The sequence below is a fragment of the Artemia sp. Qi Xiang Cuo genome, chromosome 12 (genome assembly GCF_049724085.1).
Source record: "Artemia sp. Qi Xiang Cuo chromosome 12, ASM4972408v1, whole genome shotgun sequence".
Taxonomy (NCBI): domain Eukaryota; kingdom Metazoa; phylum Arthropoda; class Branchiopoda; order Anostraca; family Artemiidae; genus Artemia; species Artemia sp. Qi Xiang Cuo.
Window position 1 is genome coordinate 27,196,443 of NC_142805.1, and position 18,605 is coordinate 27,215,047.

Genomic DNA, 18,605 nt, shown 5'->3' on the forward strand with positions numbered 1-18,605 from the left:
AAATACTTTAACTAACCTAGGTACCTTTCCCCCTAAACTCCAAAAAACAATCGCTTAAATATTGTAAACTCAATGAGAAACCACGCTTTGCAATCCATCTATCTCTTGCAAATAGCCATTTGCCGGGTTTCGTGTCTGGTTTCCTTGTACTGTCTATAGCGCTGGTTTAGTTATAATGCACAAGTACCAAAAAAATTTTTGGCTATTGGGCCTCTAAAAAATTTTGCCGCCGCCATATGGTGAACCGTCACTTCGGCACTACTTTTAAAAACTGCCGTAAGTATGAAATGGCCTTAATGTGGCAGACAAAGGATTACTTTTTTGTTTCTTTTATTTTCTTTTCAAGATTAGCCCAGAGACAATTTACAATGCCGTTCTTAACATAAAAAAGTATTTAAAAAAAACCTGGTCTTTGGGGAATTAAATAGTTTTCGGCCAATCAAATTAGTTTTCGTTTTATTTTTTTCGTTTTATTAGTGCTTTCTTGACTTTTTTGGGCTACATTTTTTTCTCTAATTCAGCTTGTTTGAATCTCCTTGTTTAGAACTTTGGGTCTTGACAAGGCACTTCCCAGTATTCCCAGCATTTGTATTGAATTCTAATCCATAAATTGCTGTTCGCCTTTTTTTCAAAATCCGAAGCCATTTTCATGGAACATTTAAAAACCTTACAGATAGGGAAAGCAGTGGAGGTATGAAGTTGGAAACTCCTTTCCAGACACATATTCACATTCAGACTACAGGCAATAAAAGAAAGTGTTTACCCCTACTAGCATAACACTTTTTCAAGTTCAAGCAAATTTGTTGTTTTGAGGGAAGAGGGCAGAGTTTGGTACTTAAAAACTGTGCTGTATTGGCCTACTTTGCATTCATTTAGCTCAAAAGCTTTCCAAGGTAGCGAAAAGCCCCAAGACTAGTTTACAACGATGGAGCACCCACTTTTCAACAGCTGGTGGACATGTCAGAACGCCACGTGTATTTCGGTACTGGTGCATTATATGGTCACTTCTAAAAAGTCAAGTTTGGTTAATGCTAATGAAATAAAATAAAATAGGGTACCTGTGCCTTTACAAGAGAATCAGTCACGAAAAACCCGTTTTTTACAGATTAATCGCTATAGAGTAATAAATGATAGCGTGGTTTTCATTGCGTATACGATATTTAAACTGTTGTTTTTGGGGTGTAGGGTGGGGGGAGGTACCTAGGTAAGGTTAGGTTACGTATTTAATATATGCAATGCTTTACCTACTGTACAACTGGTCTGTGTGGGACTTTTTAGAAAGGCCAATATAATGCCCACGTACCATAAACTATTATATATTCATCCTATTTTATTTTATTAGCATTAACCAAACTTGACTTTTTAGAAAGGCCCATATAATCCCCAAGTACCTAAAATAGGATGAATGTATAATAGTTTATAAACAAATCTGGGCTATATATTTGCATATTGGGGGGGGGGGGAGTAAAGCATAGGATATATTAAATAAGTAACGTAATCGAAACTAGGTAACTCCTCCCCCCTAAACACCAAAAAACAATAGTTTAAATTACGTAAACGCAATGAAAACCACGCTTTGCATTGCATTTCTCTATAGCGGTCTCTTGCAATTAACCCGTCTGGCTAGTTTTTCGTGACTGGTTTCCTTGTAAAACATATAAAATTGACCATATAACACACCAGTACCTGTATTTCATAGCTCCATGACTCTTCGTACAATTTCCATCAGACGTGGCACCCTTACACCTCACTTAGAAATTCTAATTTCTGATGTAAATGGGAGGTAAGTTTAAACTTTACCCCCCCCACCCTAATGTGCAAATATATACCCTGGATTAGTATACATAGGGGTGGGGGTAAGGTTCATTTCCGACAAAAATGATTATTAAATTTGGAAAGAGGATAAAAAAAGGCATCGAGTGGTAGGCTATATTCACTTTATTCGTAAGTCAATAATATGATTTGGTAAAAATTTACCGATAATGGGATTAATACCGAATAAAACATGCACATGAGGCTTTTCTAATGAATATGTAGGCTAGAGCTAGCCTATTTACTCTCCATTTCTGTTTTCAAATTGTCTATAATGGTCACTACCATGACAATTACACCCACCCCTCCCATAGCGGGAGTAGATTTAGTCCTTGGCTAAGCTACAATTTTTTTTTTATTATTATTATTATTATTGGCATTAGTCTAGGCTATTTTGTATCGTGAATAAACTGTCGATAAAGACACGTGCAAAGAAAATATAAACCAACAGAACATCAATTTCTTATATAGCCTAGGGCTAAGTTTACCCTACTGGACCGGAGAGAGGGGCTGGGGTACAATCATCATAAAACCGACCATTATATTTGGAAGTGGTGTTGAATTGGGAATGAAATGTTGTAACTTTTTTATAATGTTAAATACAGATTGTGAATCTTGGCGCACAATTACCCATGTCTGAAGTAACTCGCCGAGGTTGCTTCTAAAAATTAACATATAACCTACTCTGAATACTGGGAAGAAATAGGCTAGCCTAGGCTATTGTTAAAGACTTGTTTTGTTCTCAAAGTACCAATAAATTTTGATCTTTGATATTCTTTACATCACCTAGATAGGCTAATCGTGTTTATGTCATCACTAAATAAAAGTTACAATAAAACAAAGGGGGAAGGTCCACCAAGAAAAGGGTCAAGCCCCTAAATATCACTCTAAATAGGAGGAAAAGTAACAAAAAAATCACTTACGCTTTCCTGATTATTATCTTGATGTTCCTGTGATCCTTCATAAAAATCCTCCTCCTTTTTCATCCTTTAATTATTGTAAATATAAAAAAAAATATATAAAAAATTAGTTACTAATCCAACCTTGTGGGCAGAGTCAGGGCGTGTACATATCTTGCTGTCTCCGGCGCGACGCACCGCCCGCCAGGCGGAATTCCGATAACTACCCGCCCCTTTCACCCACTGAAAACCGGATCCTAACATAGGTGACAGATGGTCTGAGATTTGAGATAATGAAAAAAAAAGATTGTTATGTTTGGTTGATTATTTTTAGTAAATTTTAACTGACGCTAAAAACTTTTTAGTACAGGAAATGGTAAAAGAGTATGATCTTTACAACTCTAATTTATGAATATCCGAATGATTCGTAACATTGGCTTGGTTACCAAAAAAGGTACTTGTGTATTATAGCAACCACATTGTTCTTGATCTGAGAAGAACCGGTATCGGTACTTGTTAAGAAAACGGTAAACACGCGATAAGTGAAGTTTCGTTAATGCTAATCAAATAAAACAAAATAAAATGAAAAAATAATAGTTTAGAAACAAATTTCGGCTATATATTTGCACATCAGGGGGTGGGGATAAAGCATAGCATATATTAAACACGTAACTTAACCTAAGAACCTTTTCTCCCCTACATCCCAAAAAACAAAAGTTTAAATATTGTAAACGCAGTGACAAACCACGGTTTGAAATCCAATTCTCTATTGAAAGAAACCCGTTTGAGTAGTTTCTTAAGCATCTTCCCTATATAAAATATCGCGTGTTTACCGCTTTCTTAACCAGTACCCCGGTTTCTCTGACCATGGATGAAATTCATCAGTTTGCGGTGTGTAGTGGTAAAGAATAGTGTCTGTCCATGGATGTTAAAATGAAAATTTGAGCTTTACCAAAGACTGAAGAAGAGGCAATCAGATTTTTCCAGGATAAGGGATTGTTGCCCAAAACAAAACAATGCGTCAATGAACACGGCATGACTTTATACTCTTTCGACAAAGACCCTTTTTGGAAGTGTACAACTAGGCCAAGTAGGAAAAGAGTCGGTTTGCGTGTCAATACGCGGTTTGCTAACAGTAAAATACTATTTGTTACTGCAGTTCGTTTCATTTATTGCTGGGTTTACGAATTAACGTCTGTGGCCTGGTGTGAATGAGAGCTAGGCATTTCTAACATAACAGTAATCGATTGGAATAACTACCTCCGTGAAGTGTGCGTGTTTCGTGTTTCCTGTGCAACAGCGGAGCGGAGTACATGTGGTGGGCGGCAGTAACGACAGATAGCAGAGCTGCTTTCAACTCGATTCTTACGGACATCTATGCCTTCTGGGCGGCTTGCTTTCTATAATTCTCTGTGGTAGTTTCCAAAATTTTGATAATAAACTATTATATTTTCATCATATTTTGGTATGTTTCATTAGGATTAACCTAGCATCACTTCTTGGGTGTTGTCGCTATAATATACAAGTCAATCTATACTGCTGTAATTTATGAATATCCGAATGAGTCGTAATATTAACTCGGTTATCAAAATAAAAAAAAATAGCAAAAATCATTTTTTAAATTAGATAAACCTTGCAAAATAAGAAATAAGGAGAATTAAGAAAATAAATATTCTGCTTAAATGAAGTACAACAAAATTGTTTTCAGCTTCGCAACTTTACTCAATCCAATTTTATAAGTTTTTAATATATGCAAATACATTTCCTAAATTTTGAAAAAAAAACATTGATATGGCTTATAATTCTACTCAAATAACAAGAAGTGCGTTTTTAGAACTAAAGCAAGAGAAAAAGAAACTGATAACTGAAAATTAAGGTAAAATGTTGTTTTGTCAAAATTTCAATAGACCTGTCATTAGGCAAATTTCAGGACCCTCTAGAGGGCAAAGGAGTGGAGGTAGGTACTTCAAATACCTTCCAAGGTCATACTTCGGCCTGTAGACCCATCTCTGAAAGTTCCATTTTCCTAACCTAACCCGTTTCCATGATAGCCAAAAGTAGCTAAAGTAGAATTTAAGCGTTGGTTACATCATATGTTATTTCAGAAGGGGTTGGCATACAAAAACTGCAAGAATAGGTGAAATTTAGGTACTTGTATGATATACCCCCTGAAGCTCAAGTTGTTCATGCATTGACGTACTGTAAACCGGTTTCTTTCGCTAGTTCATTCAACTTAGCGTGAGAAAAGACAAAGAGAAGTGAGAGATTAGATGGTAAATACATAATTTGGGCTATATATATGTACAATAAAGGTGGGGCAGTAAAGTATTTGGACAATGTGAAGTAAGAAAACAATTATTACTTCGTAATATCTGAATAATAATTGGAGCTAAAATATTTCGCAAGCAGTCCCGCTGTACTTTACCCCCACCCCCTTATGTGTAAATATATAGCCTAAATTTGTTTCCAAAGTATTATATTTTATCATACTTAAGTATATTTTATTAGGACTAACCTAAATTCACTTCTTGAGCTGCTGGGGGTATATCATACAAGTACCGAAATTTATAATAATTGGGGTCTTGTTTATTTACGGCAAAGACTCAAGTTTACGCTGTGTAAAACTCGAGAACAAACCGGTTTCTTCATTAGTTTCTTTCAGCTTAGCGTGAGACAAGACAAGTGACAGAATAGATGGGAAATATATAAATTGGGCTATATATTTGCACATTAGGTGGGTGGGGGTGAAGTATTTGGACAGTTTAAAGTAAAAAAAAACAACAATTCTTACTTCATAATATGCAGAATCATTGTACCTAACACATTTTGCATGCAGACCCGCTATATTTTACCTCCACCACCCTAATATGCACATGTATAGCCCAAATTTGTTTCTAAAGTATACTATTTTCATCATATTTTGTGATATTTCATTAGAATTGAGCGTCAAAGAAACAGGTTCTAATTAAATAAAGCACTTGAGTGTTTTAAAGTGATTAGTGCTATGTACGAGAATAACACCGCTACGGTTAAGGTAGGAAATGAGGTTAGCAGCTAGTTTTGTATTAAATCAGAAGTTAAGCAGGGTTGTGTTCTATCCCTCTTTAAATGGATTATTTTGATGGACTTTGTGTTAAGGAGCATAGGAAAGGCAATGGGAGACCACAGAAATAAATAGGGCGGAAAAAGTCTCCTGGACTTGGATTATGCTGATGATTTAAGCATCCTAGATGAAAGTTTGAGCAAAATGAATGAAGTTTTAAAGGTTTTACGCATTCAGGGTGCTAGAATTGGTTTGAAAATTAATGTTAGGAAGATTAAGTCACTAAGGCTAGGAATAAGTGAAGATGAAAAAATGATGTTGGGTAATGAAAAGATTGATCAGGTGGGCAATTTCACTTACCTTGGTAGTATTATTATTAAAGATGGTGGGTACAGTGAAGATGTTAAATATAGAATAGCCAAGGCTCAGGGTGTTTTTTTACAGTTGAAAAAAGTTTGAAAGAATAGGAAGATAAGTCTGTAAAACAAGATTATAGTATTAGAAGCTACAGTGATGACAGTGGTCAAATATGGCTCTGAAGCATGGACGCTCTGAAAAGCGGATGAAGATTTGCTAGATGTTTTCCAGAGAAATTGCTTAAGGATTGTCTGGGTACCCGGCTGACTGACCGTATTTCAAACAATAGGCTTTACGAAAAATGTGGCTCAATACCGATCTCTAGGGCTATAATGAAAGAAAGGCTGAGGTGGCTAGGGCACGTTGTGCGGATGAAGGATGACAGATTGCCGAAGATTATTCTTTTCGGCCAACCATCTAGGGCTAAACGGAAAGCAGGTCGTCCCCGTCTGGGGTCGGAGGACGTCATAAAGAAAGATTTAAAGGAAAGGGGAACTTCGTGGGCGGGTGTAAAAAGGGAGGCTTTGAATGGATTGGGGTGGAGGAGGAGCGTGCGTAGCTGTGTTGGCCTCAGGCGGCTTGGTGCTGCGGTGATTTGTTAGTAGTATGTATATATATATATATATATATATATATATATATATATATATATATATATATATATATATATATATATATATATATATATATATATATATATATATATATATATATATATATATATATATATATATATATATATATATATAGCGGCTTGGTGCTGCGGTGATTTGTTAGTAGTATATATATAGTAGTAGTATGAGATAGATAGATAGATAGATATATATATATATATATATATATATATATATATATATATATATATATATATATATATATATATATATATATATATATATATATATATATATATATATATATATATATATATATATATATATATATATATATATATATATATATATATATATATATATATATATATATATATATATATATATATATATATATATATATATATTATATATTATATATTATCAGCGAGTAAATTTTCAGCGAGATTGAATTGTCTAGATGATATAACTGTGGGGAGGGAGGATTTTTCTGCGAAGGTAATGTAAGACTTTCTGGCATTACTTAATTAACAATCAGAAATAAAATAAAAAAAAGTTTTTTAACTGAAAGTAAGGAGCAATATTAAAACTTGAAACGAATAGAAATGATTACGTATATGAGTGAGGTTGCTTCCTCCTCAACGCCTCACTTTTTACGGTACATCTTGAATTTTATCCAAATTCTTTATGAACGACTCCTGAACCACACAGGGTTGTTTTATTCGAACAATAAGAAGCCTTTTTAAAAGTCCTAAAAAAAACTTTAGCTACTAAAAAGCTACTAAAAAACATTAAAGATTTTAAGATTTTAAGAAAAAGTCCTAAGATTTTTGTGCTACTTGGCTTTACTCTCCTTCTGCTTATTTGTCTGTTGCACACCGAAATCTGTTCATAATCGCCAAGGTGTTTAATTTGGTTTTAACTGTATTTCGTTTTTTTTATCTCACTTTCACGTTTAATATCAATGCATTAATGGTATATTTTTATAAGGGCTTAAATAGAAAATTTTAATTTATTTTAAACACCACTTTGTCAACAGAGGTCCAGAGTGACATAGTATTTGGCTACCGAAGTAAAGTTCAACCAATCAGAACCTGGCTTCATTTAAAGCAACTGGAAATAAGCATGCAAATCCTTATAAAGTGACAAAAGCTTGTCGCAAAGAGCGTAGAGCTCTACAAAAGACGATACATACAAATCTAACTTATCACATAAATACAGACGCCAAAAAGAATCCTTAAACTATTTAAAAAAGTAAAGCAATTAAGAAGGTTAAACTAGTAACGTAGCGGAAGTCACTCCCACTCCGTAGTGCCAGGCGATTTTGCAGTCAGATCGTGTAGAACTCGCGAAATTCTTCGTACGTTTGCTATCTCGGCAACCATTTGATTTACAACATGAAAAATCCATACACTGAGCACTTCAGAAGCCAACCTTACCTTTACTTCTGCTAATTTATGACCCAGACTGAGATCCATTTCTGTTTATACCATTTATAGATCACACCCGCCTCCTTCTTAATTCAAATCAATTATTTGACAAAACATACATTACAAAAGAGCCTTGGACTTAACAAATACGTCGTTCGGCCCAAATCGATCCTGAGCATTACAGAAAAAACCTAACAGCATTCATAACAACAACGAAGCATCGGCCACAACAATAAAAACCACAAGATTTTAAGTATTAAAGTTCTAGTTCCTTACTTTTATTTTTAAAAAAATTAGTTTTTTTTATTTAATCATTTGAAGCCACCAAACTAGCAATACTTCTCTTCCGCCTCAGACAAATATTCCTGGCAGCATGAGAAGCAGTCTGGGAGCCGAAATCTGATTTAGTTAATCGATTGAAAGGGGTTAGAACTTTACGAGAATTACGACGGCAGTAGTTCGAATGGTTAGAGAAAAGAGATGGACAATGGTCATTTACCTGAGACATCGGGGCCCAGTTGGTGGACAAAGTCCTTACGGGCACCAAATGGTTCATTGGCAGGACAGCACTTGCTGTCCCGCCAATGAGAAACATGCAAAAAATATAAGAATCTTTTTTTAGGACTGTAACTATCCTGAAAATACAACAATTAATAAAAAAAAATAAAGCAATTGAGGCTTTCAGCTTCAGCTTATTGTAGCGTTAATAGCGGAGTGGTTATCACGATAGACTTGAAATCCTTTGTCCGTGAGGACAGGGGGTTCAAGCCCCCTGTGTCACTGGTTATTTGGTCTGGAAAGGGGGTTAGTGGTGACCGAAACAAAAAAGTGCATTATCTGAATTACCATTGCTGACAACTTTATATAGAAAACTTTCAGTCCCCTGGTCTGAACAACAATGAAAATCACTTTTGTAAGGATAGGACTGATGTATCTCTTTTTCTCTTTTTTTTCGGGCATTGACACATCATAGAGAGCTGTTTAAGGTTTTTTTTAAAGAAAATGGCCCATCTAGTGCCTTTTGTATTTAACAAAACAAAACATTTAAACATAATACTTTTTTGAAGTAAAGAGCCTTAATAAAGATTAATGACAAAAAGTTAATACAATAGTTCATACTCAAAACATACAGTGATTACTATGAATGAATAAATAAAAACCAAAACGAACCAAAATTAAAAAGAATAATCAGGTGAAATAAAAAAGGGAATAGCATCCCTACAAACCCTATGGAAGCGAAATGATCATTTGGGGCAGTGCTGAAGCAAAATGTTCATTCCTTTATAATAGGAAAAAACTAAATCATGAAAACTGTAAAAACCCGTAATATAAGAAAAAAAAAGATGCCGAGACTTCCAGGAAATTAAACATATTTTAAACTATTAATCTAGTCTTATAAATATCACATACAATAGATTTTCATTTGTGTTTTTCTTTCCTTTTGAACACATTTGTTTCAATTTTATAGAAAATCAACCATTTATTGATTTGTCAATCCAAAATATTACTTCGATAAATTATATAGATTGGTACAAAAATAGCCAATGGTAATTTAAAAGTTTGTGTATATATCAGTTCTCTATATGTTTCAGTAAGATAGAATCAAAATGAAAACTTTTAAAGAAAAGTATGCTTTTAATTTAGTTGAATTAAATTGAGAAGAATATATGTAAATATTCATTGCATATGAATATAATGAATTTCATATATTTTCTAATCTCTCAAATATCTTGATTATTATGGTTATTCTCTTTTTGCTGTTTTAAAACCTTATTGTTCGAAACAAACATCGTTCTGAGCAAAGCAAAGATAGGATTAAAGCCTTTTAGAGATTTTGATAGGAAGAGAGTATTCCTATTCCCATTGTTATAGTGACCCTTCTTATTTATAAACATAGATTAACCTTGTAATATTGTTTTGTTGTTGTGTTATTGTTGATGTTGCGAAAAATAAGAAATATAATGCTCAAAATACCAATCATTATCAACATAACGCAAATGATGACCTTGATTAAACCCCATAGGTTTTTTCTATTCTGGATTTGGCTTTGTTTGAAAATATCAGAACACAAAGCGATAAGAACTTTTAATGCAACAAAGAGAAAAAACAAAGAAAAAGAAATAAAAACTCTCAACTAGATAATTTTTCTTTGTTGCATAGCTTTTTTGTATTTGAGATTTCCAATGGATGAACAAATGAGCTCAGAAATCTTAACTCTAGCAATGCACAATTTTGTCAGTAATTAAGTTATTTTAATATTTAATTAACTTATTAACTTATTTATAACTTCTTTTTTTTCCCGACAGAAATGTTCGGCTCAGCTAATTATTTTAATTCGTTCATTTTAGAAACTCCAGAGGTTCCATTATATGACATGGGACTCTAGGGCTGTATTTTCTTCCAGATGAAAAAAGGTTTCTTGGTATTTTCATTGAAAATACCTCTTTTCGCATTTTCATTAAAAAAAATTGCTGTATCGATTTGGAAATATCGAAATTGCTCCCACCCCTAAATTTTCTGATGTATTGACGCCCCATACAGGGAACCTACATAATTTTACTTGCAGACGATTGCACTATTATCCATGAGTTCTAAACCTACAAGATGTTCAAGAAAACTGAAAACCTCCCTCCCTTACCTTATACCCCTTTTTAGAAAACTGTGGCAGAGAATTCAGTTTTTGGGCCTTGGACTTAAAAAAAATCACTTAAGACTGTAAAAACATCACAGCAGTACAAGTAGAATGACGTCATCTTCAATTGAAACGATCACAAAAATGGGACTAGGGCAACACAATGCAGGGCCAATATTAAAGTGTTATGACGTCATTTTCAACAGTAGGTATAGTGGCGTCATTCTCACGATATAAGATGCTGACCCAAACTTTGACAGTTATAGAAAGTTTTTACACTGAAAGTTAAACATTAGCTATCAACATTTACTATAGAAGGATGTCTTATCAAGTTAGGAATAAGAGACTAGCGTTTGCAAGAGAAAGTCAAAAGTCTTCGAACTTACCAACAGACGATTATCTGCAGTTTACTACTCCTCGTAGAATAATTACTATCTCTACGAAGATTCCCAGTAAGTTTAATATGAAACAAGAAAATGCATGGATACCATCTCGCAAGCGAAAGGATGTAGACCAATCGAGTCCACCAGAAGCTATTTGTCCCAGGAGCAAAGAAACAACACCAGCTAGTGACTGGAGAACCTTACTAACTCGCTATAAGAACACAATTGATACACGAAATTTCAATAAATATTCAGCCAAAGTCATAGAAATCTGTGAGCAGTTGTGTAAAGAGGACTTTGAAGACGCAATAGAAGTTATAACGACTGAAGGCATAGAACGCACAACGCCCGCTAATGAAATGATCTACATTGACCTTCTCAAATCCATAAGAAATGACGCTAAGACGGCAAAGCAATTCGATGGATGCTTAGAGGCTGTATACCTTAGATATCTTGGTCAGAACAGTAAAAGACAGGTAGCAATGGAGGCTAACAGAAAGAAAATGAGTGAGGAGAAAACTACTGAAGAGCAAAAGGAATCTCATGAATCACTAATGAGTAAATTTGAAGAAAATATTTTAAGATTTTACGGCAATATTCTAAAGGAGAACCTCATTTGCAATGAATTTGGCAGAAACATTGCCAAGCAACTAGTTGAAATGAAGCAAGATATCGCGATTCGAAGGGCGTGTATATTCATTGAACATGCTGGAAAAGAGTTCTCTAAGAACAATAAACAGCTCGTTCTTGCCATTCAAAAATACGGAAGAGATTATCAACTACCAATTCGAGATAAATTTCAAGTAATGGATTTGATTGATCTTGTTGAATGCAAGTGGAACATTGATCTAGGCCCAGATGATGCTATTGTAACATCAAAAGTCCCAAAACATTTGTCTATAGAAGAAGCCGAAACTGGCACAAATAAGAAGGAAAATTCAGTTGTTTTGAAAAAGATCAGCAGTAGGGCTCCATTATCTGCAACATCTGGAAAAGAATGGAAGAGTGTACTTAAGAACTTTTTGAGCGAGATTACTAATGCATCTTACGATCGCTTCTCAACCAAGATTTCTGAACTTGTATCGCAATTAAGGAAAGAAGATCTAGAGGAAGCAATAAAGATAATGTGCAATATGGGGGCTAAAAGTGGTGAAGATGTTCATATATTTTCTAATCTGTTTAAATCTTTGAGGACACAAACCAACAAAGTGAAAAATTTTGACTTGGAAGGCTATCTAGGATCATTATTCAAGAAACATCACGCCATAAAACTTGGAGATGAACCAAAACCATTTTTAAACATGAATGACACAGAATTTTTCGGTACTCTTTTGAAGGAAGGTCTTATTTCTGCCTCGAACGGCAAGGAGGTAATTGAAACAATGATTAAATCTAAACAAGATTCTTCTATAGCTAGGTCTTGCAAGTTATTGACATGTGCTGGAAAGAATTTCGCAGAGCAAAATAAACACATCATTACCGACCTGGAAATTCTCCTGGAAAATCCTAACCTTCTTTCCAGCACAAAAAATCATATATTGCACCTTATAGATCTTGCTTTGGATAGTTGGATGATTTCTTTTGATCTTGATGAGAGCAATCCTCATAAAGAAATTTTGCAAGAGTCAAACCGCGATATTATCGGTTTTACTTCTCCTGACCGAGTTACACCCTCTTCAAGTGATAAGCTATCAGCCCTTCAAACGGAACCCACAGAAAATAAAATCATAACCGCAGGTAGTAGTAAAAAGCCTGTTCTGAAGCATTTGGCAAAGAAGAAAAGATCCATTCAGAGCTACAAGACGAAAAAGACGTCCAGCAACTCAAAGCTCCCCAGATCAAACGTTGTTGCTTTAAAAGTTGATGAAATGACCTGTAAAGGTGGGTCAGCCCAAGTAATAACAGAAGCCGAAACTGGCACAAATTATAATGAAAATCCAGCTTTCTTGGAAAAGACTAGCAGTATGGCACCATTATCTCCAACATCTGAAAAAGAATGGAAAATTGTACTTAAGAATTTTTTGAGCGAGATTACTAATACATCTTACGATCGCTTCTCAACCAAGATTTTTGAACTTGTATCACAATTGGTGAAAGAAGATCTAGAGGAAGCAATAAAGATAATATGCAATGTGGGGGCTAAAAGTGGCGAAGATGTTAATATATTTTCTAATATGTTTAAATCTCTGAGGACACAAACCACCAAAGTGAAAAATTTTAACTTGGAAGCCTATCTAGGATCAATATTCAAGAAACATCACGCCATAAAACTTGGAGATGAACCAAAACCATTTTTAAACATGAATGATTCAGAGTTTTTTGGTACTCTTTTGAAGGAAGGTCTTATTTCTGCTTCGAACGGCAAGGAGGTAATTGAAATAATGATTAAATCTAAACAAGATTCCTCTATAGCTAGGTCTTGTAAGCTATTGACATGTGCTGGAAAGAATTTCGCAGAGCAAAATAAACACATCATTAACGACCTGGAAATTCTCCTGGAAAATCCTAACCTTCTTTCCAGCACAAAAAATCATATATTGCACCTTATAGATCTTGCTTTGGATAGTTGGATGATTTCTTTTGATCTTGATGAGAGCAATCCTCATAAAGAAATTTTGCAAGAGTCAAACTGCGATATTATCGGTTTTACTTCTCCTGACCGAGTTAAACCCTCTTCAAGTGATAAGCTATCGGCCCTTGAAAGGAAACCCACCGAAAACAAAATCATAACCGTAGGTGGTAGTGAAAAGCCTGTTCAGAAAGAAACGGCAAGAAAGAAAATGCCCATTCAGAGCCAGATACCTTCTGATGACCCCTTCGAACATCATCAAGGCCGGACTAAAACCTGTATTGACACTTCAATTACAATGTCCAATGATTTTGAGGCGCTGCAAGAAGCAAAAGAGCCAAGCCCTGTTTCAAATAATTCTTATGTGAAAAAACTTATTTATGGTGGCTCAGTTCTGTTAGCAGTTGGCACAATAGGCTTGATGTGGTTTATTCGCAAACCTTAAACTGTTGGCTTTATTATACATGCAGCTGTTATGCAATGTTAATCTTAATAATATTGTTGTTTAATTTTATTGTATATATTATCCTTTATAAAAATTGTTTTATTTTTATTTTGTATGTCTATTAACTAGAATATTGTTAATAAGCAGCCTTCAAAGTAAAAAAAAAGTGAAGAAGCTGCAATATCAGGAACGAATGAGTATATAATAATACCCAACTACTTTTCCGGTTTTTGGAACTGGATAATAAGATTTTAACGGGGCTAACTGAATTGGAAAGACGGTTTTGCTGGGATTTGGCGTTAAGTAGCTTAATGAGGCAAAAAAAAGAAAAAAACGTGGAATGAGGACAAAAAATGACTGGATAGTTATACAAGTTTTAAAAAACTCGTTTTCTCCTTTTCTTCTACCTTTTTTCACCGCACACATTTTACATAATGCGGATCCCAAAAATCGTATATCATAACCAAAAGCTTGAAGAATAATGTATGCGAAGATATTCTTTTACATTTCAGTATATAAAATGTTCAAATTTATAAAACTAGTTACTACTTATTACTACTTACAACTACTGCTATAATTACTACCACTACTACAGTTATTGGTACTACGAATACAATTACTACTACTACTACTGCTACTGCTAGCATTAGAGGTACTTCTACTACTACTATTGCTACAACTACTACTGCTACTACTTCTACTACTATGACTATTGCTACTAATTAAGGCATGAAGGTGAAAATTGCAAAGTATATCAATGGAAAAGCTAAACTAAATCAGAACACATTATGTGCATGCAGGTTGTCAAAATGGCGTATCTCAGAAACGGTTTAGGGTATTAAGTGGGATTTTCAGTGGATGATGAGGGGACGATCAATTGATCAAAGGGCAATATGTGCCCGCTGCTACTACTGCTTCTACTATCACAACTACTACTACCGCCAGTACAACTGCTACTTCCAGTGCGAGTAGTACTAAAGCTAGGTAAAACAAGGCGAAAATTTCATCAAATGTGATGACGTAGTTGAACTAAATTGAAACACACTTTGTGCATCCCTGGTGTCAAAATGGAATATCAGAGCATGACGAGAGGGATGTTCAAGAAACCAAAATGTTTGATATGTTTTTTGTCTTCTTCATTATTCTTGTTCTTCTTTTTTTTGCCATGAGTTTAAAGAACATCAGAAATTCGTAGGAGGAAGTGAAAAGTGAATCCCTAACCAAATTGGCTTAAAAGAGGAGCGTACTCGGTCGTTTCAGCCTGCGGCGGCTTTGACCTGCGGTTAGTTTTCATTGGTGGTAAGAGTTACTCACTGAAACACATTCTATATGCATGATTTCACAGATAGAGAGAAATTTAGGCACATGTGGAAGTAATTAATATATATATATATATATATATATATATATATATATATATATATATATATATATATATATATATATATATATAGAATACGAAAACAATCTTAAGAATTGTTCAATTTTGCGATGTGAGGATCTATACCTGGAAGCCATCTTTGAAAAGTCCAACAGCTATTTATTAGATTTAAAAAATGAACTTTTAGCCATTTTTTTAATGAAAATTTCTTATTTACAGTATAACTTTAAAGAGCTTAAAACTATAGAAAGGATCCTTGTTTCATTTGAAACTTTGAGACTGAGTACTTTGCGAGTACATCCCATTACGTTTTGCCAGTAACCATATAACATTTTGCCAGTAACCAGGTGTTTCAAGTATGGCAAAGGAGAAATTACGCTATAGGTTCTAAGGGGGGGGGGGTATTGAGGGTGCAGATATCACTCATAACATTCGCAATAATTTCTCTCTTTCAAATGTTTTCACCTTCTTCATTACATTTTTTAATGAGACTTGAATAATTTCTGATGGCGTTTGATACGCCAATTTTTTGCCAGATCTCAAACTCAAGATCGAGTCCTCTACATCATGGGAAAATTCCAAGGAGTGGGAGCCCTGCGACCAGCTGATAAAAGGCTATGACTGGCGTACGTAAAAGCTTCCTATCGTTGTAAAAATACAGTTTAAAATGTAACTAAATATACATACCAAATATTCAACGACACACATACTTAAAAAGAATCTACAAAGACTTCCATTTGCACTTTACTGAAAAAATATAAATGTTTTTACTTTTATAACTTTAATAAATCAAATAATCTTAACATTCTGATTACTAAATATCAGTATATGTATATTAAACTGACAATGTACATTCAACTGTATTTTTTTTAGTAAAGTGCAAATCATGTTCTGGCCTTGGGATGGCATAGGGGTTTTGAGCCCTACTCATGTTTTGAGTTTGACTCGGTTATTTATTGTAATTTCTGTTCGTTTTGGGTTTCATTTATTTATCGATGCTGATTTGTGGTAGTTTCACGCTTGGTAGATTATTTTATTTTATTTTTGCTCATTTTTGATTTAATGAGGTTCTTTACTTTTCTTTGAAAACTTTTTTGTGAAAAAGGTTTTTTAAATTAATTTATGTTCGTTTTATATTGACATGGTCTTTTCAGGGAAAAAAATTCTTTAATTTTTTTTTTTTAACTTTATAGTTTGGTTGCGGGGAAGGTTTGCACTTGTGTTGGAATTCAATGGGGATAATTTTCCGGGAGAATTTCACTAGCTCAGTGGAAATTCACAAGCTCAGAATTAGGCTCTCAGTCGACCAGCCTGAATGGTTTAAATTCACGAGCTCAGTATTAGTGTATTCGTACACCAGCCTTAATTATGTAAATTTACTAGCTCAAACGTGGGGTCTTAGTCAGTGTTCAGAGTGGATCGTTGGGGTATGGCTATCTGGGCTTTATTTGTCAAGGTCTGACTGCTAAGCAACGGACATGAGCTCGATTGGGAGCCCCATTGTGAAAATGGAAAACAAAAAACAAAAATATATTGTTGGTATGTGTGTAGAGCATGGCATGGTTACCGCTAGGGCAACAGTCTAACCGTTGACGGTTTTAGGTATCCGTGAATAAGTTCTAAGGCAAGAGTGGAAGTTGGGACAAATTTTTGGAGGTGCCCGCCTCACCTGCTCAGAGTCTCAGGCAAGTAACCCTAAATTTGAAAAAGTGGATATTGGCTCAGATTTTCTAAACTGAGCTGAGACAATGAATAGATACTATTGGGAAAGTGATTGGAGACACTGGGCATCCGTGAACAAGTGCTAAATTGAGAGAGGAATTCGGGACAATATTTGGGGGTGCCCACCCACCTAGAGTCTCGGGCAAGTGACCCAAAAATTCAAAAATAACACAGAGACGACAGACACAAAGAGACTAATCACACACAGAGAGGACAAACACACAGAAAACAACACATAGAGAGGACACATGCACATAGACGATACACACACACACAGAGTCAACACACACAGAGAGACGAGACACACACACACAGAAATGACAAACACACATAGAGACGACACAAACAAAGAGACGTCACACACACACATGTTTTGTTGTGCTTTACCTTGTCACAGTTACATTCTCTTAATTTTTCAAAGTTCATTTTGAATTTCTTTCGTGAAATGTAAGAATTGAAATATTTCAGTAGTGTCTTGTCGTGGTTTACCTTGTCACAGCTACATTCTCATGATTTTTCAAAGTTCATTTTGAATTTTTGTCGTGAAATGCAAGAGTTGGAATATTTCAGTAGTGACTTGTTGTGCTTTACCTTGTCACAGTTACATTCTCTTGATTTTTCGAAGTTCATTTTGAATTTCTGTCGTGAAATGCCAGAGTTGGAATATTTCAGTAGTGTTTTGTTGTGCTTTACCTTGTCACAGTTACATTCTGTTGATTTTCATAGTTCATTTTGAATTTCTTTCATTGAAATGCAAGAGTTGGAGTATTTCAGTAGTGTTTTGTTGTGCTTTACCTTATCATAGTTACATTCTATTAATTTTTCAAAAGTTCATTTTGAATTTCTTTCGTGAAATGCAAGAATTGTAATATCGTTTCTTCAACTGAAAGTAAGGAGCAACATCAAAACTTAAACCTTGGATACACAATACAGATACTTTATTCAAGAAATTATGAAAAAATCGCAAGTAAGTAACAAACTCTTTCTTGAATTCCCCATTTGGATGCACAATACAGAAATTTAATTTAAGAAATTATGGTAAAAAAATGTAAGTAAATAAGTAACAAACTCTATGCTTTTTCTGCATCAATTGTCGGATATGTTGAATAAAATATGCAAAGTCGACATAGCTTTATTTCATTTTTTAAGGTTAATTTAGACGAGGTTACGTGCGCGCACGTTCACGGATGCCCAGCGTCTCCAATCACTTTCCCAATAGTATCTATTCATTGTCTCAGCTCAGTTTAGAAAATCTGAGCCAATTTCCACTTTTTCAAATTTAGGGTTACTTGCCTGAGACTCTGAGCAGGTGAGGCGG

General features: G+C 34.6%; 1 protein-coding gene across 1 annotated transcript in view; it reads right to left on the reverse strand.

Moving 5' to 3' along the window:
- LOC148945950 (uncharacterized) overlaps positions 1–2,873 on the reverse strand; it is a 73,263-nt gene extending 70,390 nt beyond the window's left edge. The window contains exon 1 of the mRNA XM_089098498.1: positions 2,736–2,873. Coding sequence (XP_088954624.1) covers positions 2,736–2,798 — 63 coding nt within the window. The 5' untranslated portion in view covers positions 2,799–2,873. The remainder of the gene's footprint in view (positions 1–2,735) is intronic.
- Positions 2,874–18,605: the final 15,732 nt, after the last annotated feature.